The 19,501-nt window shown below is 37.2% G+C and overlaps 1 protein-coding gene across 22 annotated transcripts in view; it reads left to right on the top strand.

Moving 5' to 3' along the window:
* DLG1 (discs large MAGUK scaffold protein 1) overlaps positions 1-19,501 on the top strand; it is a 282,292-nt gene that overhangs the window by 3,930 nt on the left and 258,861 nt on the right. For all 22 annotated transcript variants that reach the window (XM_050779129.1, XM_050779120.1, XM_050779109.1 and 19 more), the window contains exon 4: positions 10,192-10,358. In XM_050779129.1, the coding sequence (XP_050635086.1) occupies positions 10,192-10,358 (167 nt within the window). The remainder of the gene's footprint in view (positions 1-10,191; positions 10,359-19,501) is intronic.

The raw sequence follows: 19,501 nt of genomic DNA, 5'->3' as shown, positions 1-19,501 counted from the left end.
TTTTTTTGAAATGAGTCTCGCTCTGTTGCCCAGGCAGTAGTGCAGTGGCGCAATCTCTGTTCTCTGCAGGCTCCACCTCCTGGGTTCCCGCCATTCTCCTGCCTCAGCCTCCCGAGTAGCTGGGACCACAGGCGCCCACCACCACGTCTGGCTAATTTTTTTTTTTTTTTTTTTTTGTATTTTTAGTAGAGATGGGGTTTCACGGTGTTAGCCAGGATGGTCTCGATCTGACCTCGTGATCCACCTGCCTCGGCCTCCCAAAGTGCTGGGATTATAGGCCTGAGCCACTGCATCTAGCCTAAAATTAGCTTTCTAATTATTAAGTTTATATTTGTGAATCTTCTGCACAATTTCATTGGTTGTGAATTTACTTTGACATTAAGATTTACTTATATTTAATGTTTTATAGGATGTGGTACTATATCAGATTTTGGTGTAAGAAAAGTAATATATTTTAGGAGGTTTGAAATAGATACATTTTAATAGAGGTTCTGTGTGTTTCCATTCTATAATTCATTGTTGATACTACTGAATTATAAATGCATTCTCTCGTGTTTCCTGAATAGCTTTTAATACTTAGTCTGAAAATGTTTAGTCTGGTAAGATTTTCTTTGTATTTTGCAACTCTACCATTGTTTTAAAAGTGTCATAAATGTACTGTAAGTTTGTAAATTGCCCTAAGCTAAACCAGTTCATCGTGTCCATAATGTTTGCAGAAAAATCCTACTCAGAAGACAGAGTGCCACTTACTGAAAGGTGTTTTCTCTCAGTAAGTGGCACTCTGTCTTCTGAGTTGGTACCTGTGGACCATTGGATTAAAGGAGAACAGGGGTCTTGACAGCCTGAGCTGTTTGAAAGTCAGTTAGTGCTTAGAGTTTTGACTTCCTTGGTTTGGAAGTCACTTGATTAGGCCGTAGTAAGTTACCTAGTTATCTGTTTGGGATGCCGAGTGTCTTTGAATTTGCAATCTGCATTGATCATTTATTGATTGATTCTTTGAACTGGCAGTTTATATTGACTTTTCATTCATTTTAAAAAGTTTGAGTGAGTCTCTAGGGGTTTTGGGGTTTTCCCCTGTAGTTCATATATAGATTAGGTTCCTATACTTTTGGATTATTCAGAGGGACAAGGATGTACATACTGTATTATATTTGTTCTAAAATACCAATTTTTTAATATTTCAATATCTGGTATATGTCATTTTTAATTGACAGTGTTTTTGTGTTCTGACACATGAAATAGTGCATTTTATAATTGATACTTGCAATTTAAATATAGAAATCATTGTTCTAGTGTTGATACATTCTTGGTAGTATCTTTGAAGGATGGCTTAAAGATTTAAAAATTATTGAAAACAGAAGTTTTTATTAACTTTTGAGTTTCAGCTGATATATTGTTTCTTTAGAGCTGAATATTTAAAGTTATATCTTAACAAAAGTCCATGAACTGCACATTTGTTTAAAATGTACTCCCAAAACATACCTGCTGATTGTTTTTGTACAAAGGAAGATAAAGTCTGCTTAATTTCATTCTGTGATTTAGGTGAGACCAATTTGAAAATTTGCTTTTGTATTCCAATTTTTTGTACTTAAGTTTGAAAATTTTGTGAGTAGACAGGGTATGGTTTGAGTATAATCAGAGCCCAGGTGTTCAGGTCCATAGTGGTTTCATTTCATTCATGATTCTAAGGTGTCTGGGATCTGAGGTGACACTGGTAGTCCCTAGAGACTTCATACCAGTCTAAACCCCTGCAGTTATTTCTTACGGGATCAGAGAACTCATCTGCTTTCCTTGTGCACGAGAAAAATCAGTGTCCAAGATTAGGCTGGCTTTAGAGACTTGAGTAAGTTGCGTCATGTGATTTGCATATTTTGTCTGCAATAAAAAAGCTTATATTAACACAGTGTTTCTGCAGATTCTTCAAAATGAAAGTGGATTATGTAATAATACTGTCCATTTATGAGTTTTTTAGTTACCAGTTCATTTGTTGCTATTAAACTCTAATAGTTTCATTAGCCCTTATAAAAGGACCTTGCCCTATCTTTATTTGTGGATACTAGGTTTCAAAATATGACCCCTTTACCATCTTAACCATCTTTAAATGTACAGTTCAGGAGCATGAAATGTATTCATGTTGTTGTGAAACAAGTCTTCAGAACTTTTTCGTCTTGCAAAACTGAAATCCTGTACCGATTAAACAACTGCTCCCCTTTCCTCTCACTTCCTAGCCCCTTGTGGCCACCATGCTACTTTCTGTTTCAGTGAATTTGATCATGTTAGAGACTTCATAGAAGTATTTGTCTTTTTGTGACTGGCTTATTTCACTTAGTGTAGAGTTGGCAAGGTTCATTCATGTTGCAGCTGTTGACAGGATTTTCTTCGTTTTTGAGGCTGAATAATATTCCGTTGTGTGTATATACCGTGTTTTATCTAGCCATCCATTGACAGCTGTTGACAGGATTTTCTTCGTTTTTGAGGCTGAATAATATTCCGTTGTGTGTATATACCGCGTTTTATCTAGCCATCGATTGACAGCTGTTGACAGGATTTTCTTCCTTTTTGAGGTTGAATGATATTCCGTCGTGTGTATATACCGCATTTTATCCAGCCATCCATTCATTGATGGACAGTTGGGTTACCTTCTCCTCCTGGCTGTTGTGAATAATGCTGTTAGGAATATGAGTGTGCAATTATTTCTTCAAGACCTTGCTTTCAGTTCTTTTGGATATTTGCCCAGAAGTAGGATTGTGGGATCATATGGCAGTTATATTTTTAATTATTTGAGGACCCGCCATAATGTTTTCCATAGTGATTGTACCATTTTACAATCTCACCAACAGTACACAGGTTTCCAGTTTCTCCACATCCTTGCCAATACTTCATTTTTTTTCTTTTCTTTTTTTGATAATAGCTATCCTAATAAGTGTGAGTATGTGACTCCTCTTCAAGTGTATGTAAAACATAATAACTTTTATTGAGCACTTTCTGTGTGCTAATAGAAGTATATCATTTAGTCATTGTAATCCTATGAGGTGTACATTCACCTGTTTGAGGTGTTTGTACTGTTTTATAGATTGGAAAACTGAAGCACTGAGAAATGACCAATCTTGCCCTTGGACCCTCAGATAGTAAATTGTGGAGCCAGAAATTGAACTCAACTAATCTGAATCCATAGATACTTCTCACCGTCAACCATTAGGATCTTCTTTATCATTGTTTTTCAGAACCAAGCGTTTTAACCTGATAAAGAATACTAAATGACAAGCATGTTTAAGACAGATAGTGATCTTTAGGGTTAGTAGTCTTTAAATGATTGTCACTCGGAAGGAAAATATTTATAATGGTGAAATGATGTTGATGATGGAGTTCACGCATTTTGAAAGAAGTGTGTTTAGTAATGAGGGTTTGAGGTCTTCCAATCAATATTTCTTAGATTTCTTTTGCTTTGTTTTGGTCCCACTGTTACATTTTAGTCTCTTGCTAACTCTGTGTGTGTGTGTGTGTGTGTGTGTGTAACTTTGCAGACTAGATTTGAGTAAGGAAAACAGGATATGGATCACATCGTTGGCTAAAACTTTATGAGATTGAAGGAGAATTTTATTAACTTTTCACTTGGTTTTGATTTAATTAGATTGAGTTATTTCTTTGCTGATAGTTTGCTTACTGTTATTCTGAAGCGGTGTTTTGATTATGTTGAATCTGGTTGAATTCTCTTTAGAACCTTGGAATCAGAGTTGTAAAAGCATCTAAATATTTCTTCTAAGCCGTTTCCTCTCTGTAGGGTCATATTTTTCCTCAGTACAGAATTCAGACTTGGACCAGATACTGTTGTTAATTGTCATGTCTCTTTACTCTGCTTAGGACACATTATCACGGCCTTTCTCTTTTGTGAGACTGACTGTTTTTTTTTTGTTTTTTGGAGACAGGGTCTCGCTCTGCCACCCAGGCTGGAGTGCAGTGGTGGCTCTCTGCAACCTCTGCTTCCCAGGCTCAAGCCGTCCTCCTGCCTCAGCCTCCTGAGTAGATGGGACTGCAGATGTGAGCCACCATGCCTGGCTAATTTTTTGTAGAGACGGGTGTTGCCCAGGCTGGTCTTGAACTTCTGAGCTCAAAGCAATCTGCCTGCCTCAGCCTCCCAAAGTTCTGGGATTACAGGTGTGAGCCACTGTGCCCAGCTGAGATTGATGATTTTGAAAAACGCAGTTCCTTCCACTCTTATTTTTTTAATATAATTTCCTCATTTTGGTTGGTCTGATGTTTGCTTGTGATTAGGTTCAGGTTATATACCTGGCTTAGGATTCTGCACGTCCAGAGGTGCACAGAATCATCTGTTCTTCATTGATGATACTGATTTTGATTACCTAGTTGGGTGTTGTCTGAATTCTCTATCCTATATGATTGTTTTTTTCACCTTGTGGCTTATAGGCAATATGTGGGGGAGACACTTTAACACCATGTACATATCCAACTCCTTAGCGAAATTTCCACCCATATTTAGCATCCATTGATGATTCTTATGTGCACCAATTTATAATATGGTTGTTGAAAAATAAGATTTCTAACAGTAACACTCCTCTAGGATTACCAGTTAACACTTTGCATTTTATTCTAATCAAGAGCCTTCCTTCTTTTCTTTTTTTTTTTTTTTCATGTGTATCTTTCATGAACTTGCAGATATCTGTTTTTTTCAATGGCTTATCATTTATTACCATCCTTAATGATATTTGTGCTCTGAGTGATCCAGTGGGGGCCCTTTCAAGCTTGCGTCCTTGTGGCGTGCCCTCATCGTTTTTTGGAGCACTTCCTTAATTTTTGGCATAACAAGATGTTCCAGGTTTATCTTGTACCTTTCCTGCCCCAGCCCTGGAATCAGCCATTTCTCTGAGAAGCTCTGATTCCTTTTAGTACACACCTTGTTTTACGGAATATGCTTGTGAGTACTGTATGATTGTTAGTCTAATAGTATGTAAAGTGTTGAAATAATTTATTTTTGCCTACTAGCTTGATATCTTTCCTTTTTTTAGTGTGTGAAACAGTAACACAAACTTTTAAATTTTATAGGATATTCTTTCTTCTGAGGATCAAAAATGACTTTTTAAATGAACATTGGTTTAGAAGAAAGAGTATTTGTGCTTGAGTAGATTTGACGATTGTAGTATATCTTAGTATGTCATCTACCCTTCTTTGATGATACTAATTTTGATTACTCAATTGGGTATTGTGTGACTAATCATACTTGCTTTTAGTCAATGAACTGATAGAATTTTTTTTCCTCTGAAATGGTAGGGTTATATTTCAATGTTCTTCAGCTTTCTAGTTGCCTTTCCTGCAACCCTACAAAATAAATTTATTATAACAATGATGCATGTTCTATATAAAACATTTGAGATCAGATTATTATTTGTAAAATGCCATAAACAAGAAAATCCTCACACCAGAGGTTACCTCCTGCTTCATCCATGGGATGAATATCCTAGAGTGTTATTTGTATGTGTGTGTGGGTGTGTGTGTGTATACACACATATACCTACCTTCATTTTGCAAAACAAACTTCCTAAGTAAAACAGCTGTTTCCTGCGTGAGAATTGATATTTAAAATCAGCATGTAAGGTGAAAAATCTCATCTAGTTAAGATTATCCCTGAAAATCCTTCAGAAATTTAACACTTGTTAATTACAGCACAATTTTTTTTTTCCTCTAGTGGAAAGGAATGATTTCTTCACTTGAGCTCTAGATGAAGCCGTTGGCTTGTTTGACTTCTTGTACTAAAAACACGTGATTATAGAATCACACTCAGCACAGTGAGATATGGCATGATGCTCACATTTTGAGAGGCACATGAAAACTTAGACTACCTAAAGGAAGAATCTTCTTCCTTTTCATTTCTTTATTTGTGGCTGTCACTTAATGGGTAGACAGAGTTGCCCTTTTTTTGTGGGGGAGGTATACTGCAGTTGTATTTGTATAAGTGTGAATAGTATGATTTCTGTGACTGTTTTTATCCTCCAAAGTGTATCAACAAATGTCTTTCCATGTCAGTGGATTTGTACCATTTTATGTATGTATGTATGTATTATTATTATTTTTTGAGACGGAGTTTTGTTCTTGTTGCCCAAGCTGGAGTGCAGTGGTGTGATCTCGGCCTACCACAATCTCCGCCTCCTAGGTTCAAGTGATTCTCCTACCTCAGCCTCCTATAGCTGGGATTACAGGCATGTGTCACCACGCCTGGCTAATTTTGTATTTTTAATAGAGACGGGGTTTCTTTATGTTGGTCAGACTGGTCTCCTGACCTCAGGTGATCTGCCCACCTCAGCCTCTTGAGGTGCTGGGATTACATGCGTGAACCACTTTGCCCGGACAGATTTGTACTATTTTAAATGACTTTATATAGATTTTCTTCTTTTCTCTTCTTTTTCTTTTTTTTTTTGAGATGGAGTCTCGATCTGTCACCAGGCTGGAGTGCAGTGGCACAATCTCGGCTCACTGCAACTTCTGCCTTCTGGGTTCAAGTGATTCTCCCACCTCAGCCTCCCAAGTAACTGGGATTACAGGCGTGTGCCACCATGCCCAGCTAGTTTTTGCATTTTTAGTAGAGACGGAGTTTCACCATATTGGCCAGGATGGTCTCAATCTCTTGACCTCATGATCTGCCTGCCTCAGGCTCCCAAAGTGCTGCGATTACAGGTGTGAGCCACCGCACCCGGCCTATATAGAGTTTCTGTAGTTTTTTAATGGTTTCCTGGGAGCTTTTAGGTTTGTAATTTTTGCGAATTATAAATATCGTATTTGCATATGCATTTTTGTTTCAATTCTTTACTATATCTGTAGGACAAACTCCTAGAAATGAATTGTTTGGTCAAAGGGAGTGTGCATTGTAAGGCTATTGATGTAATTTGTTAAATACTCTTAGGAATGTTGTATTTATTTTTTAGGAAGTATGTGGAAGAATGACTAATTCACCATACCTTAAACAATAGAGTATTATCCATCTTTTAAATATTTTCTACTCTGATATGTGGTATATACCTTTAGTCATTTTTATGTTTTATTGTGCATTTTGTTGATTAAAGAAATAACCAAAGATGTAAGAAAGTCTTTAATTATTTTAATTTCTTTTGTAAATTATCTGTTTAATTTGTGCCCCTTCCTCCTCCTTTTACCTTTTTCTTAGAGTTATAAAATCTACATTAGGCATATCAACTCTGCCATGTAAATTGCAAATAACTTCCCTTGTTATTTGCTTTTAAACTTGGATTTTAAAGAAAACATGTATCTATATACACATATGTGGTTAGATTTATCAGTATTTTTCTTTATCAGTATAGTGCTTTCTGCCCTTAATAACACGTTTGGAGACAGCCCCGATACTCTAGGCCCCAAGACGATTATAATCTATTCCCGAGATTATAAAAACATTCACCTGTATTCATATTCTTTCAAGACTTTTTTTAACATTGTAATTTTTAATACATTTGGAAATTATCTTGATGAAGAGTATGAGATCACCTTTTAATATAAATTTGTTATTTATCCCTCATGCAGCTTAAAACATTAATAGATTTTTTCAGCAGTTTTGAATTTACAGAATAATTGAGTGGAAAGTACAGTTCCCATATCCGGAACCCCCACTTCCCTTTTCCATCTTGCAGGCCATGTGTGGTGGCTCACGCATGTAATCCCAGCACTTTGGGATACCAGGGCAGGAGGATCCTTGAGCCCAGGAGTTTGAGACCAGCCTGAGCAACATAGTAAGACCCTGTCTTTAAAAAAAAAAAATTTAACCAGGCATGGTGGCATGCATCTGTCTTCCCAGCTACTTGGGAGCCTGCGGTAGGAGGATTCGTTGAGCCCAGGAGGTCAAGGCGCTACTGTACTCCAGCTTGGGTGACAGAGTGAAACTCTGTGTCTCTAAAAAAAAAAAAAAAAAAAAAAAAAAAAAAAAAGACTGGGTTTAGGTGGCTCATGCATATAATCCCAGCACTTTAGGAGGCCAAGATGAGAGAATTGCTTGAGCCCAGGAGATCACAGCTGCAATGGGCATGATCTTACCATTGCACTCCAGCCTGAGTGACCCCATCTCAAAAACAAAAAGAAACCTTGCATTAGTGTGATACATTTGAAAAAACTGAGAAGCCAATGTTATTATATTGTTACTAGCTAAGGTCTATACTTTACATTAGTAGTCACTCTTTGCATTGTACATTGACAAATCTGATGTGCATGTTTGTTGCTTTGACACATGTATCCACTCTTGCAGTATTATACAGCAGGGGTCCCTATTTCCTAGGTTTTCTTCTAGTGTTTTATAGTTTTAGGTTTTACACTTGTTTTTTTTTTTGAGACGGAGTCTCACTCTGTCGCTCAGGCTGGAGTACAGTGGCGCGATCTCTGCTCACTGCAAGCTCCACCTCCCAGGTTCACACCACTCACCTGCCTCAGCCTCACGAGTAGCTGGGTGGGACTACAGGCGCCCACCACCACGCCCGGCTAATGTTTTGTATTTTTAGGAGAGACGAGGTTTCGCTGTGTTAGCCAGGATGGTTTCGATCTCCCGATCATGGATCTCACAATCCACCCGCCTCAGCCTCCCAAAGTGCTGGGATTACAGGCGGGAGCCATCGCGCCCAACCCGAGGGACGTCACTTTTTAAGCATTGTTTTGCTATAGTTGGAATTTGTTTTACATAGTGTGATGTAGGTGTGTGCATGTGTGTATAGTGCGTCGTGTGTGTGCGTGCGTATGTGTGTATATAATATCCTTAACACCCCGTGAAGTAGGTTAATATTATCCTCACTGTACAAGCATTAGTTGTTACCAGCCTTTTACTTGGAAAGTTTTGCAATTCCACTGGTTATTAAAACTGAAAGGGGGCTGGGTGCAGTGGCTCAGGCTTGTAATCCCAGCACTTTGGGAGCCTGAGGCAGGCAGATCACCTGAGGTCAGGAGTTCGAGAACAGCCTGGCCAACATGGTGAAACCCTGTCTCTACTAAAAATACAAAAATTAGCCAGGCATGGCGGCGCATGCCTGAAGTCCCAGCTACTCAGAGGCTGAGGCAGGAGAATTGCATGAACCTGGGAGGTGGAGGTTGCAGTGAGCCGAGATCACACCACTGCACTCCAGCCTGGGCGACAGAGCAAGGCTCTGTCTCAAAAAAAACAAAACAAAACAGAAAAACACACACACGCAACTGAAAAGGGAGTTAAGTTTGTCTCTATTGTGTGAAGTTTGTTTTTTAAAAGGACTAATGCTTTCAAAATAATGAGAAGTATAAGTTATTCTGTCTAAATGTTGTTTACAGTTATTATGAATTATTCTATACAGGATAATGCCCACTTTTACTGTTCCCTTCTCTTTAAAAAAAATCCAAAATTATACAAGTTGGTGAATAAGGAACTGAGTGTGATGAATCTAAGTATTATATAACTGCTACTTATAGCTTTGGAATAGCGTGAATAATTAGTGTTAATGTATTAAGTTCTTATAATTCTAGCTGTTTGCAAAGTCATTTGATCTTTTAAAAATCCTGGGCTATTATAAATTTATCATTTATTTTAGAGTTTTGTCATAACTTTTACTGTTTCTAAAGAATAAAATATTTAATTTACTGTTATAAAATATTCAGACTAGAGGATATCCGAAAGCCCTTCTGGTTCTTTGATTTTAATTTCCTCTTTTTTTGGCTTTGGCTTTGGCTAGAAGGGCAATTAAAACCACTTGAGGGATTTACATTCCCAGCTTAAATATTGGTGGTGAACAGTAATAACTCATATCTGTAGAATTCACAATAATGATATTAGGTACCATCTGTTAGGAGCCCATTCGGTGCTATAGTGGTAGGCATTTTATATATATTATACTCAATCCTTGAAACAATTCACAGTGGTAAGAGGCAAGTTACCAGAGGTTAAGTAGTTTGCCTGAACTTGTAGCTGGTTGGTGATGGAGTTGGGATTTGAACCAAGCACTGACTTTAAAGTGTAAAAAGCCTATGAATTTTATACTGTGCCCTGCAGGTTCTGATATGATTGTGATGTAATGAAATAATATTCACTATTTAAGTACATTATACGATGGGAATTAATTTATGAATCTAGAGTAAAAATTGTGCTTTTGAGTTATGTTAAAGCATTGCATAATTTAGTTAGAAAATATAAATACTTTTGAATTTTTATTTTCCTTCTTCTAGATATTCAAGAATTTTATGAAGTGACCTTACTGGATAATCCAAAATGTATAGATCGTTCTAAGCTGTCCGAACCAATTCAGCCTGTGAATACTTGGGAAATTTCCAGCCTCCCAAGCTCTACTGTGACTTCAGAAACACTGCCCAGCAGCCTTAGCCCTAGTGTGGAGGTAAGATGGAAAATCTGTTCTGAAGCTGTTTGTTAGTGATCAGTTTATTTGTACTACTGTGTTTCTTCATTTTATTACAATAATATTTTATTTTGTGGAAGTATTATTTATAATAAAGAGAATGGGGTTAAAATATTTTTGAAAAGCAAAGCTCAGATTCTCTGTTGCCCCTGTTTTAAAATGTTATGAATGTTTGAGGTCTGAAATACTTGATTTAGACTATTAAAAAGTTCTTTGAGTGATAGACCTCAACAAGGCTTCATCTGTGTGATAATTAAAATGGAAATGAAAATGGTACTTTGAAAAGATGGTTTTGCTCTGGTATTCTTTCCTAGAAATAGGATATAGTTTTGTGGTCTGGGCTGCTAAGTTGTACCCATTTATCTCAAGGAATCTCTGTTTATTGGCTTGAAGGATGGCATTCAAACTCACTACAGACTGAAGAGTAAACCTGAGCATCAGCCTTGGTTTCTACATTTTCCGCACTTAAAGCTATTTCTTTGAGTATTCATAACTGTCTTAGCAATACTTGTTTTGTGTGTTACACTGTTGCCCAGTTGGATATGGTATAGCGGAGGTATGAAGCATTTTGTAATGAAGATTCTGCCCAAGAAGCATCAGTCATTTGAAAGTGGTTATCTGTCTGAATTTGAATCTAGTCCTTTCTAGTTGGTGTAAGATAGTGGCAGTGCCTGGAAAATGCAGTGTTTCTGTTTGGTGAGTAATCAGTCAGGGAAAAGTGGTGGTAGGCCGCAGCCAGATAGCTAGCACTGTGGTAAAGAAACCAGATGGTTTCTCAGTTTTAAGTAACATAGAACTATAGAATTTTAGAGCAGGAAGAATCAGAGCACATCTGACCCCTTGTCTTCATTTTAAAGATGAGGAAACTGAGATCCAGAATAAAACGACTTAACCCACTTTATTTAGCTGGTTTGGGCAATTCTACCTTTGAATTTCAGGCCTCTTAACACCCAGCTCACAGTTCTCTTTATTAATCCTAGACCTTGTATGTTTCTTTTTGATCAGAGAGTATAATGTTTATTGTGTATATCCTTATTTTCTTTATGCTTTTTTTTCCCTATCACTTTTTCCAGGATAATTCCTATTTCCATGGGTTAATACATCACTTGCTTTTATAATAGTTCATTTCTGAGGTCTGCTGCAAATAGATTTTTAAAATGTCTTCAATCAGTTATTGCTATGGTTTGAATGTGTCCCCTCCAGAATTCAGGTGCTGCCAGTGTGAAAATAATGAGAGGTGGGCCTGTAGGAGGTGATTAGGCCATGAGGACTCCTCCATCCTTCTTGGGATTAAGGCCCTTATAAAAGAGGCTCCACAGCCTGGGGACGGTGGCTCATGCCTATAATCCCAGCACTTTGGGAGGCTGAGGTGGGTGGATTGCTTGAGGTCAGGAGTTTGAGACCAGCCTGGCCAACATGGTGAAACCCCGTGTCATGTCTAAAATACAAAAATTAGCTGAGCGTGGTGTCATGCGCCTGTAATCCCAGCTACCAGGGAGGCTGAGGCAGGAGAATTGCTTGAACCCAGGAGGTGGAGGTTGCAGTGACCTGAGATCGTACCACTGCACTCCAGCCTGGGCGACAGAGCGAGACTCCATCTCAAAAAAAAAAAAGAGCCTCCACAAAAAGTTTAGCATTTTAGCTTACCTTTTTGCTTTCTGCCGTGTTGAGATGCAACAAGAAGGCCCTTACCAGATCAAATGCCTGGATCTTGGACTTCCCAGCCTCCAGAATTGTGAGAAATTATTTTTTGTTTTTCATAAATTACCCAGTCTCAGGTATGCAGCTGTAGCAACACAAAATGGACTAAGACAGTTATTTCACATTTATTGTCTTAGTTCTCAGTTAGAAAATTGCTTATGTAAAAAATATGTTAAACTTTAAGAGAATTGACTTATTTAATTGTTTACTAGTGTTTTTTATTGTTTGATTTACGATACCTTTGATTATAAAGCCCAGAATGCTTATACTCGATTTACTTATTTTTATAGGAGATTGTTTAAGTAATGGCTGAATCAGTGTAATCATTGACAGTAAATATTTGACATTGTTGGTGGGAATGTAAATTACTATAGCTATTATGGAAAACAGTATGCAGGTTTCTCAAAAAAACTAAAACTAGAACTGCCCACCAGCAATCCCAGTAGTGGGTATCTGTCTAGAAGAAAGGATATCAGAATAGCAAAGGGATACCTGCACCCACATGTTTATTGCAGCACTATTCACAGTGGCTGAGATATGGAATCAGTCTAAATATTCATCAACAGATGAATGGATAAAGTGTGACACATATATATATGTACACATACATAAACACACACACAATGGACTACTATTCAGCCATAAAAAGAATGAAATCCTGTCATTTCCAGCAACATGGATGGAACTGGAGGTCATTATATGAAATTAAGTAAGCCAGGCACAGAAAGATAAATATCATGTGTTCTCATGTGGGAGCTAAAAATGTTGATCTCATGGAGGTAAAGAGTAGAATGATAGTTACCAGAGACTGGGAAGGGTGGGAGAGGGAAAAGATGAAGAGAGGATGGTTAATGAGTTCAAAAATAGTTAGAGGGAATACATTCTACTGTTCAGTAGCACAGTAGGGTGACTATAGTTAACAACAATTTATTGTATATTTCAAAATGGTTTAGAAGATTTGAAATGTCCCCAACACAAAGAAATGATAAATGTTTGAGACGATGAATATTCTAAATACCCTGATTTGACCGTTACACGTTGTATGCATGTATCAAAATATCACATGTACCCTGTAAATACATACAATTATATATCAATAATAATATTTTTAACTGTAAATATTCATTAAGGTTGAATACTTGGACAGTTTTGTAAGCTTAAAGTTTTTTTCCATATAGATTTCATTCAGGAAGATCAGTAGTGCATTGAATTTCATCAGCAGTGACATTGGTAACACTTCAATTTTTATAAAATTACGAGGCACTCATGTCTAGAATGCTATTTGCAGCTCTGGTTTCTATACCTCCTGAAAGATATATTATGAACATGATAAAACACTTCAAATGAATAGGAGAATAAGAACTTTCATATTGTGAGTGTCAGATCTTACTGGTTTGGAAAGTAGATGAGAAGAGAATATGGTCACAGAGTGTTGTTTAGTGCATGGCACATGGAAATTGCTGTAGTAATGTTGGAAATCTGTTCCTATTCATGAATAGACTCTAAGGGAAACATTGGGATATGTCCATCAAGTCCTAGATTTTTAAAAAGTAGCAAAAAACTGTGTGTATCAAACTTGAATGAGCAAGGTCAATTAGTAGGAAGTACCGTCTTACAGAGATGTCAGAAAATCCGGACAAATGTTTGTCTGAAAATGTAAATAGTTTTGAAACACACTGATGGATGATATTTATAACGGTTTTTTTAAAAAACCTGGAATGTTTGGGGATTTAATTTCTACTTTTTGAGGGTGCTATGATAGAAGGTAAGCATATTGCTGTTCACCCATCCATTCATGCTTCATTTGGAAAACTTGGCTAAGTGATCATCTGATCCCTTGTTTCATTTGCTACTTTAGACTCTTGAGGCATGACGTTTAGGACTAAAAAGGGACTTACAGAATCTACTTACTCAAAACAAATAACTTAAAACTTAAAGTTTATTGTACTATAACTTGAAAAATTTGAAAATCTTAAAACTTTTTTGTCTTAAAGAGAATTTAGGTTATACTTGTGTACTAATTCTTGGATATAATAATCTTTTCCAACAAAATTGCATGCGACATGCCTCTTTGACTTCATGTTTGCTTTTGCAGAACTAAAAGAGGGTTATTTTTGCTAAAAGTATTTAAGATTACTCAATTTCCACAAAGGCTTGACTGTTATTCTCTTAAAATGCAAATCTTCATCTTTAAAGCATCTATCAGGTTTTCTTTGTCTTTCTTTTTTTTTTTTTTTTTTTTTAAAATAACAGTTAACTGATCTAACTCTTGCCAGGTCATTTTCAGTTACTTTGTGACTTTATAACTTTGTTTCTTCTGTATCTTCTGAAGTAGTAAATATAAAGTGACAGGATTAGTATCCCATTTTCTTAAAATTTTCTTTTTGTGTATATATTGTCTTTTACTTTGAGCATATGTCTAGTGAGATGTTTGGAATAATGTTTGTATAATATTTAATGATTGTTTCAAAGTGATAGGGATTTTTTTCTTTTTTGCACTTTTCTATATTACTTTTTTTGTTTTTTTAGAAACTGTGTCTCACTCTGTCGCCCAGGCTGGAGTGCAGTGGTGCCATCATAACTCACTGTATCCTCAAACTTCTGGGCTCCAGAGATCATCCTTCCTCAGCCTACTGAGTAGCTCGGCCTACATGTGTGCACCACCACACCCAGCTAAAATTATTTCTTTTTTTTTTTTGGAGACAGAGTCTTGCTCTGCCACCCAGGCTAGAGTACAATGGTACGATCTTGGCTCACTGCAACCTCTACCTCCTAGGTTCAGGTGATTCTTCCACCTCAGCCTCCTGAGTAGCTGGGATTACAGGCACCCACCATCACACGTGGCTAATTTTTGTGTTTTTTGTAGAGATGGGGTTTCACCATGTTGGCCAGGCTGGGCTTGAACTCCTGACCTCGGGTGATCCGCCTGCCTTGGCCTCCCAAAGTGCTGGAATTACAAGTATGAGTCATCACACCCAACCCTAAAACCATTTCTTTAAACGGTTTTTTGAAGACTGGGTCTCACTGTGTTGCCTAGGCTAGTCTCAGACTCCTGGTGGTGGTCTCCAGCAGTCCTGCCACCTCAGCCTCCAGAGTAGCTGGGATTACAGGTGTAAGGCACCACACCCATCTCTCTCTATTAATTTTTAAAAATAACGTGTCATTTTTATAAGAACAGTTCTGTTCTAAAATAAGAGTGAATTACTTTTAGAGATTATAATGAAGGATATATGGCTTTCGAAAAAAGCAAGATTAAAGAGTAGGAGGAATTGCCTGATTTAATGGGATATTTCAGTAGAAAAGGGTTGATTTATAAGGAAGGATAGGTGACTCTCTTAAGAAGATGAAACCAGGCGTGGTGGTTCACACCTGTAATCCTAGCACTTTTGGAGGCCCTGGCAGGCGAATCACCTGAGGTCAGGGGTTCAAGACCAACCTGGGCAACATGGCGAAACCCTGTCTTTACTAAAAATACAAAAATTAGCCAGATGTGGTGGTTCGTGCCTGTGGTCCCAGCTACTTGGGAGGCAGAGGCATGAGGATCGCCTGAACCCAGGAAGTGGAGGTTGACAAGGAACCTGGGTAGCCAGAATCATACCACTGCACTCCAGCTGGGTAACAGGGTGAGACTCCCTCTCAAAAAAAAAAAAAAAAAAAAAAGCAAGATGAAAGAGTAGGAGGAATTGCCTGATTTAATGGGACATTTCAGTAGAAAAGGATGCACCCTACTCCGAACATCACAATATATTTTAACTAGAGCAGAGATTCAAAGGTTAAAAAAAAAAAAAGAAACCATTGAAGTAAGATTTTGGGGCTGGGCCCAGTGGCTCATGCCTGTAATTCCAGCAATTTGGGAGGCCAAGGTGGGCAGATCGCTTAAGCTCAGAAGTTTGAAACCAACCTGGGCAACATGGCGAAACTCCATCTCTACAAAAAATACAAAAATTAGCTGAGCGTAGTGGCTCCCTCCTGTGGTCCCAGCTACTCAGAAGGCTGAGGTGGGAAGATCACTTGAGTCCGGAGGTTAAGGCTGGAGTGAGCCAAGATTGCACCACCCTACTCAAGCCTGGGCGACAGAGTGAGACCCTGTCTCCAAACAAAAAAAAAAGTTTAAAATTAAAAAAATATAAAAATTTTGAATTTTAATAGGAAAGGCTTTTCTAACCATGACCAAAAAACACCACAAAAATTAAAAGGTTAAGGATGCTGCTGACTTTATAGAATTTCTTTGTGGACTTTGACTTCAAATTTTGATTGTAGAACTTCTGAATCTTGAAAGATATAATACGAAGATAAATGATACACTAGGATGAAAATTTGTCACATATATGAAAAAGGACTAATCTTAATTTCCAATCCTTACAACCTAAGAAACCTCTTACAGATACTGAGAAAAAGACCCATGTGCAATAGGAAACTGACTCAACAATGTGAGTATTGTAGTTTGGAGAAAATGAAATATATGTGGGCCAATAATCCTATGAAGAAATACTCCACCACACTTAAAAATGCAAATTACATTGACAGCAAGGATATTTTTAACAAATTTGATTGTCAGAGATTAGATAAATAGGAGAAAACAAGTACAGTTAGTAAAAGGGAGAATGCAGTAGTGCAACTAATTTGAAAGACAACTTGATAGTATATATTCGTATCCTTTGATCCAGCATATGCTACAGATTTACTCAGTTATTGAAGATATTTGTACAGGGATGCTCATTGCAGCCTTATATTAGTAAAAATCGGCAGGGAATATAAAAGATTATCAGTAAGAAATCGGATAAACACATTATGGTAGAGCCATTTAATGCAAGATAAAGTAGCAGGCATAATATATTCTGTATCTACTACGTGTTATTAAATAAGTGAAAGCAGGTTACATATCAGGAGGCACAGTATGACTTAGTGTAAAAAGAAAAGAAAACCGTGAGGTTAGGCATATCTGGAAGAATATACACATAGTCTGCTTTCAATAGTATTCTTTTAAAATTGATAAATAATTATACATATTTATATGGTGCATGTGATATTTTGTTACATGCATACCATGTGTAATGATCAAATCAGGGTAATTGGGATATCCATCATCTCAAGCATTTATCATTTCTTTGTATTGAGAATATTCCACATTTTCTCTTGTAGCTGTTTTAAAATATACAATAAATTGTTGTTACCTGTAGTCACCTGCTGTGCTATTGAACACTTCTAATTGTGTTTTTGTACCTATTAACCAACCTGTCTTCATCCCCTCCTTCACTCTACCCTTCTCAGCCTCTGATAAACTACCGTTCTACTCTCCAACTCCATGAGGTCAGCTTTTTAGCTTCCATATGTGAGTGGCAACATGTGATATTTGCCTTTCTTTGCCTGGCTTATTTTTCATAAGATACCCTTCAGGCTCATCCATGATGCTGCAGATGACAGGACTTCATGCTTTGTTATGGCTGAATAATATTCTGTTGTCTATATACACTACATTTTATTTATTCATCTGTTGATGGACACTTAGGCTAATTCCATATTGTGGCAATTGGGAGTAGTGGTGCGATAAACATGGGCATGTAGAGATCTCTTTAATATACTGGTTTCTTTTCTTTTGGGTTTATACGTCGCAGTGAGAGTGCTGGATTAAATGGTGGTTGAGAAATGACCATGCTGTCTTCCATAGTAGCTGTACTAATTTATATTCCCATCAACAGTGTACCAGAGTGTCCCTTTCTCTACATCCGTAGCCAGCATCTGTTATTTGTGGTCTTTTTGATAATAGCCATTTTAACTGAGGTAAGAGAATATCTTTTTTCTTTTTTATTTTTGAGACAGAGTCTTGCTCTGTCGCCCAGGCTGGAGTGCAGTGGTGTGGTCTCAGCCCACTGCAACCTCCGTCTCCCAGGTTCAAGCGATTCTCCTGCCTCAGCCTCCTGATAGCTGGGACTACAGGTGTGCTCTGCCATGCCCGGCTAATTTTTTGAGTATTTTTAGTAGACACAGGGTTTCACTATGCTGGCTTGTCTGGTCTCGAAGTCCTGACCTCGTGATCCACCCGCCTCGGCCTCCCAAAGTGCTGGGATTACAGGCGTGAGCCACCGTGCCCAACTTATTATGGTTTTGATTTCCATTTCCCTGAATATTAGTAATGTTGAACATTTTTTCATATACCATTTAACCATTTGTATGTCTTTTGAGAAATGTGTAATCAGATCATTTGTGCATTTCAAAATCAGATACTTGCTTTTTTGTTGCTCCTTATATATTCTGGTTGTTAATCCTTGTCAGATAAATTGCTAATATTTTCTCCCATTCTGTGAGTTGTTTCATCACTCTGTTGGTCATTTCCTTTGCTGTACAGGATCTTTTTAGCTTCATGTTATCTCATTTACCTATTTTTGCTTTTGTTGCCTGTGCTTTTGAAGTCTTACCTAAAAAATCTTTGCCCTGACCAAATGTCCTGAAGCATTTCCCAATTGTTTTCCTATCGTATCATATCGTATCCTATCGTTTTGTATCATATTGATCGTATCTTTTCAGGTCTTAGATTTAAGTCTTTAATCTATTTTGGTTTGTTTCTATGTTTTCATATTGTGAGTGATGGGAGTCTAGATTCATTCTACATATGGATATCCAGTTTTTCCCAGCATCATTTATCGAAGAGACTATCCTTTTCCCATTGTATATTTTTGGCTGCTTTTCCAAAAATGAGTTGGCTTTAAATGTGTGGATTTATTTCTGCATTCTCTGTTCTGTTCCATTGGTCTGCGTGTGTGTTTTTAGATCAGTGCCATGCTTACTTGGTAACTGTAGCTTTGTAGTAGGTCAGGTAATGTGATGCCTCCAGTTTTATTAGTTCTGCTCAGGATTTTTCTGGGTATTCGGGGTGTTTTATGATTGTATATGAATTTTAGCCTTGTTTTTTCTATTTCAATGAAGAATGTCTTTGGTATTTTATTAGAGATTGTATTGAATCTGTATATTGCTTTGGGTAGTATGGATATTCTAACAATATTAGTTTTTCCAATCTATGAACGTGGGATATCTTTCCATTTTTTTTGTGTCCTCTTCAGTTTGTCTTAGCAGTGTTCTATAGTTTTCGTTGCTGAGATCTTTTACTACTTTGGTTAAATGTATTCCTAGGGTTTTTTTTTTTTTTTTTTTTTTTTTTTTTTTGGTGGCTATTATAAATGTGATTGTTTTCTCGATTTCTTTTTTAGATTGTTTGGTGTTAGTCCATAGAAATACTATTGATTTTTTTTGTATGTTGATTTTTGCATACAGCTTTTTAAAAGTTGCGCCTGTTATTTACAAGTCCCCCTTTTCAGTCCTTCAGTGTTTATCTTATTGGGAGGGGAGTTTGCTGACTGAATGGTGTTAAGGGATACTTTTCCCTTTTTCTGACCTTGTGTTTTAATATTTAAAAATAAGCCATC

This window comes from Macaca thibetana, chromosome 2 (genome assembly GCF_024542745.1).
Source record: "Macaca thibetana thibetana isolate TM-01 chromosome 2, ASM2454274v1, whole genome shotgun sequence".
Classification (NCBI taxonomy): Eukaryota; Metazoa; Chordata; class Mammalia; order Primates; family Cercopithecidae; genus Macaca; species Macaca thibetana.
Note: the sequence above shows the minus strand (reverse complement) of the source record. Positions and strands in the feature narration are given on the sequence as shown.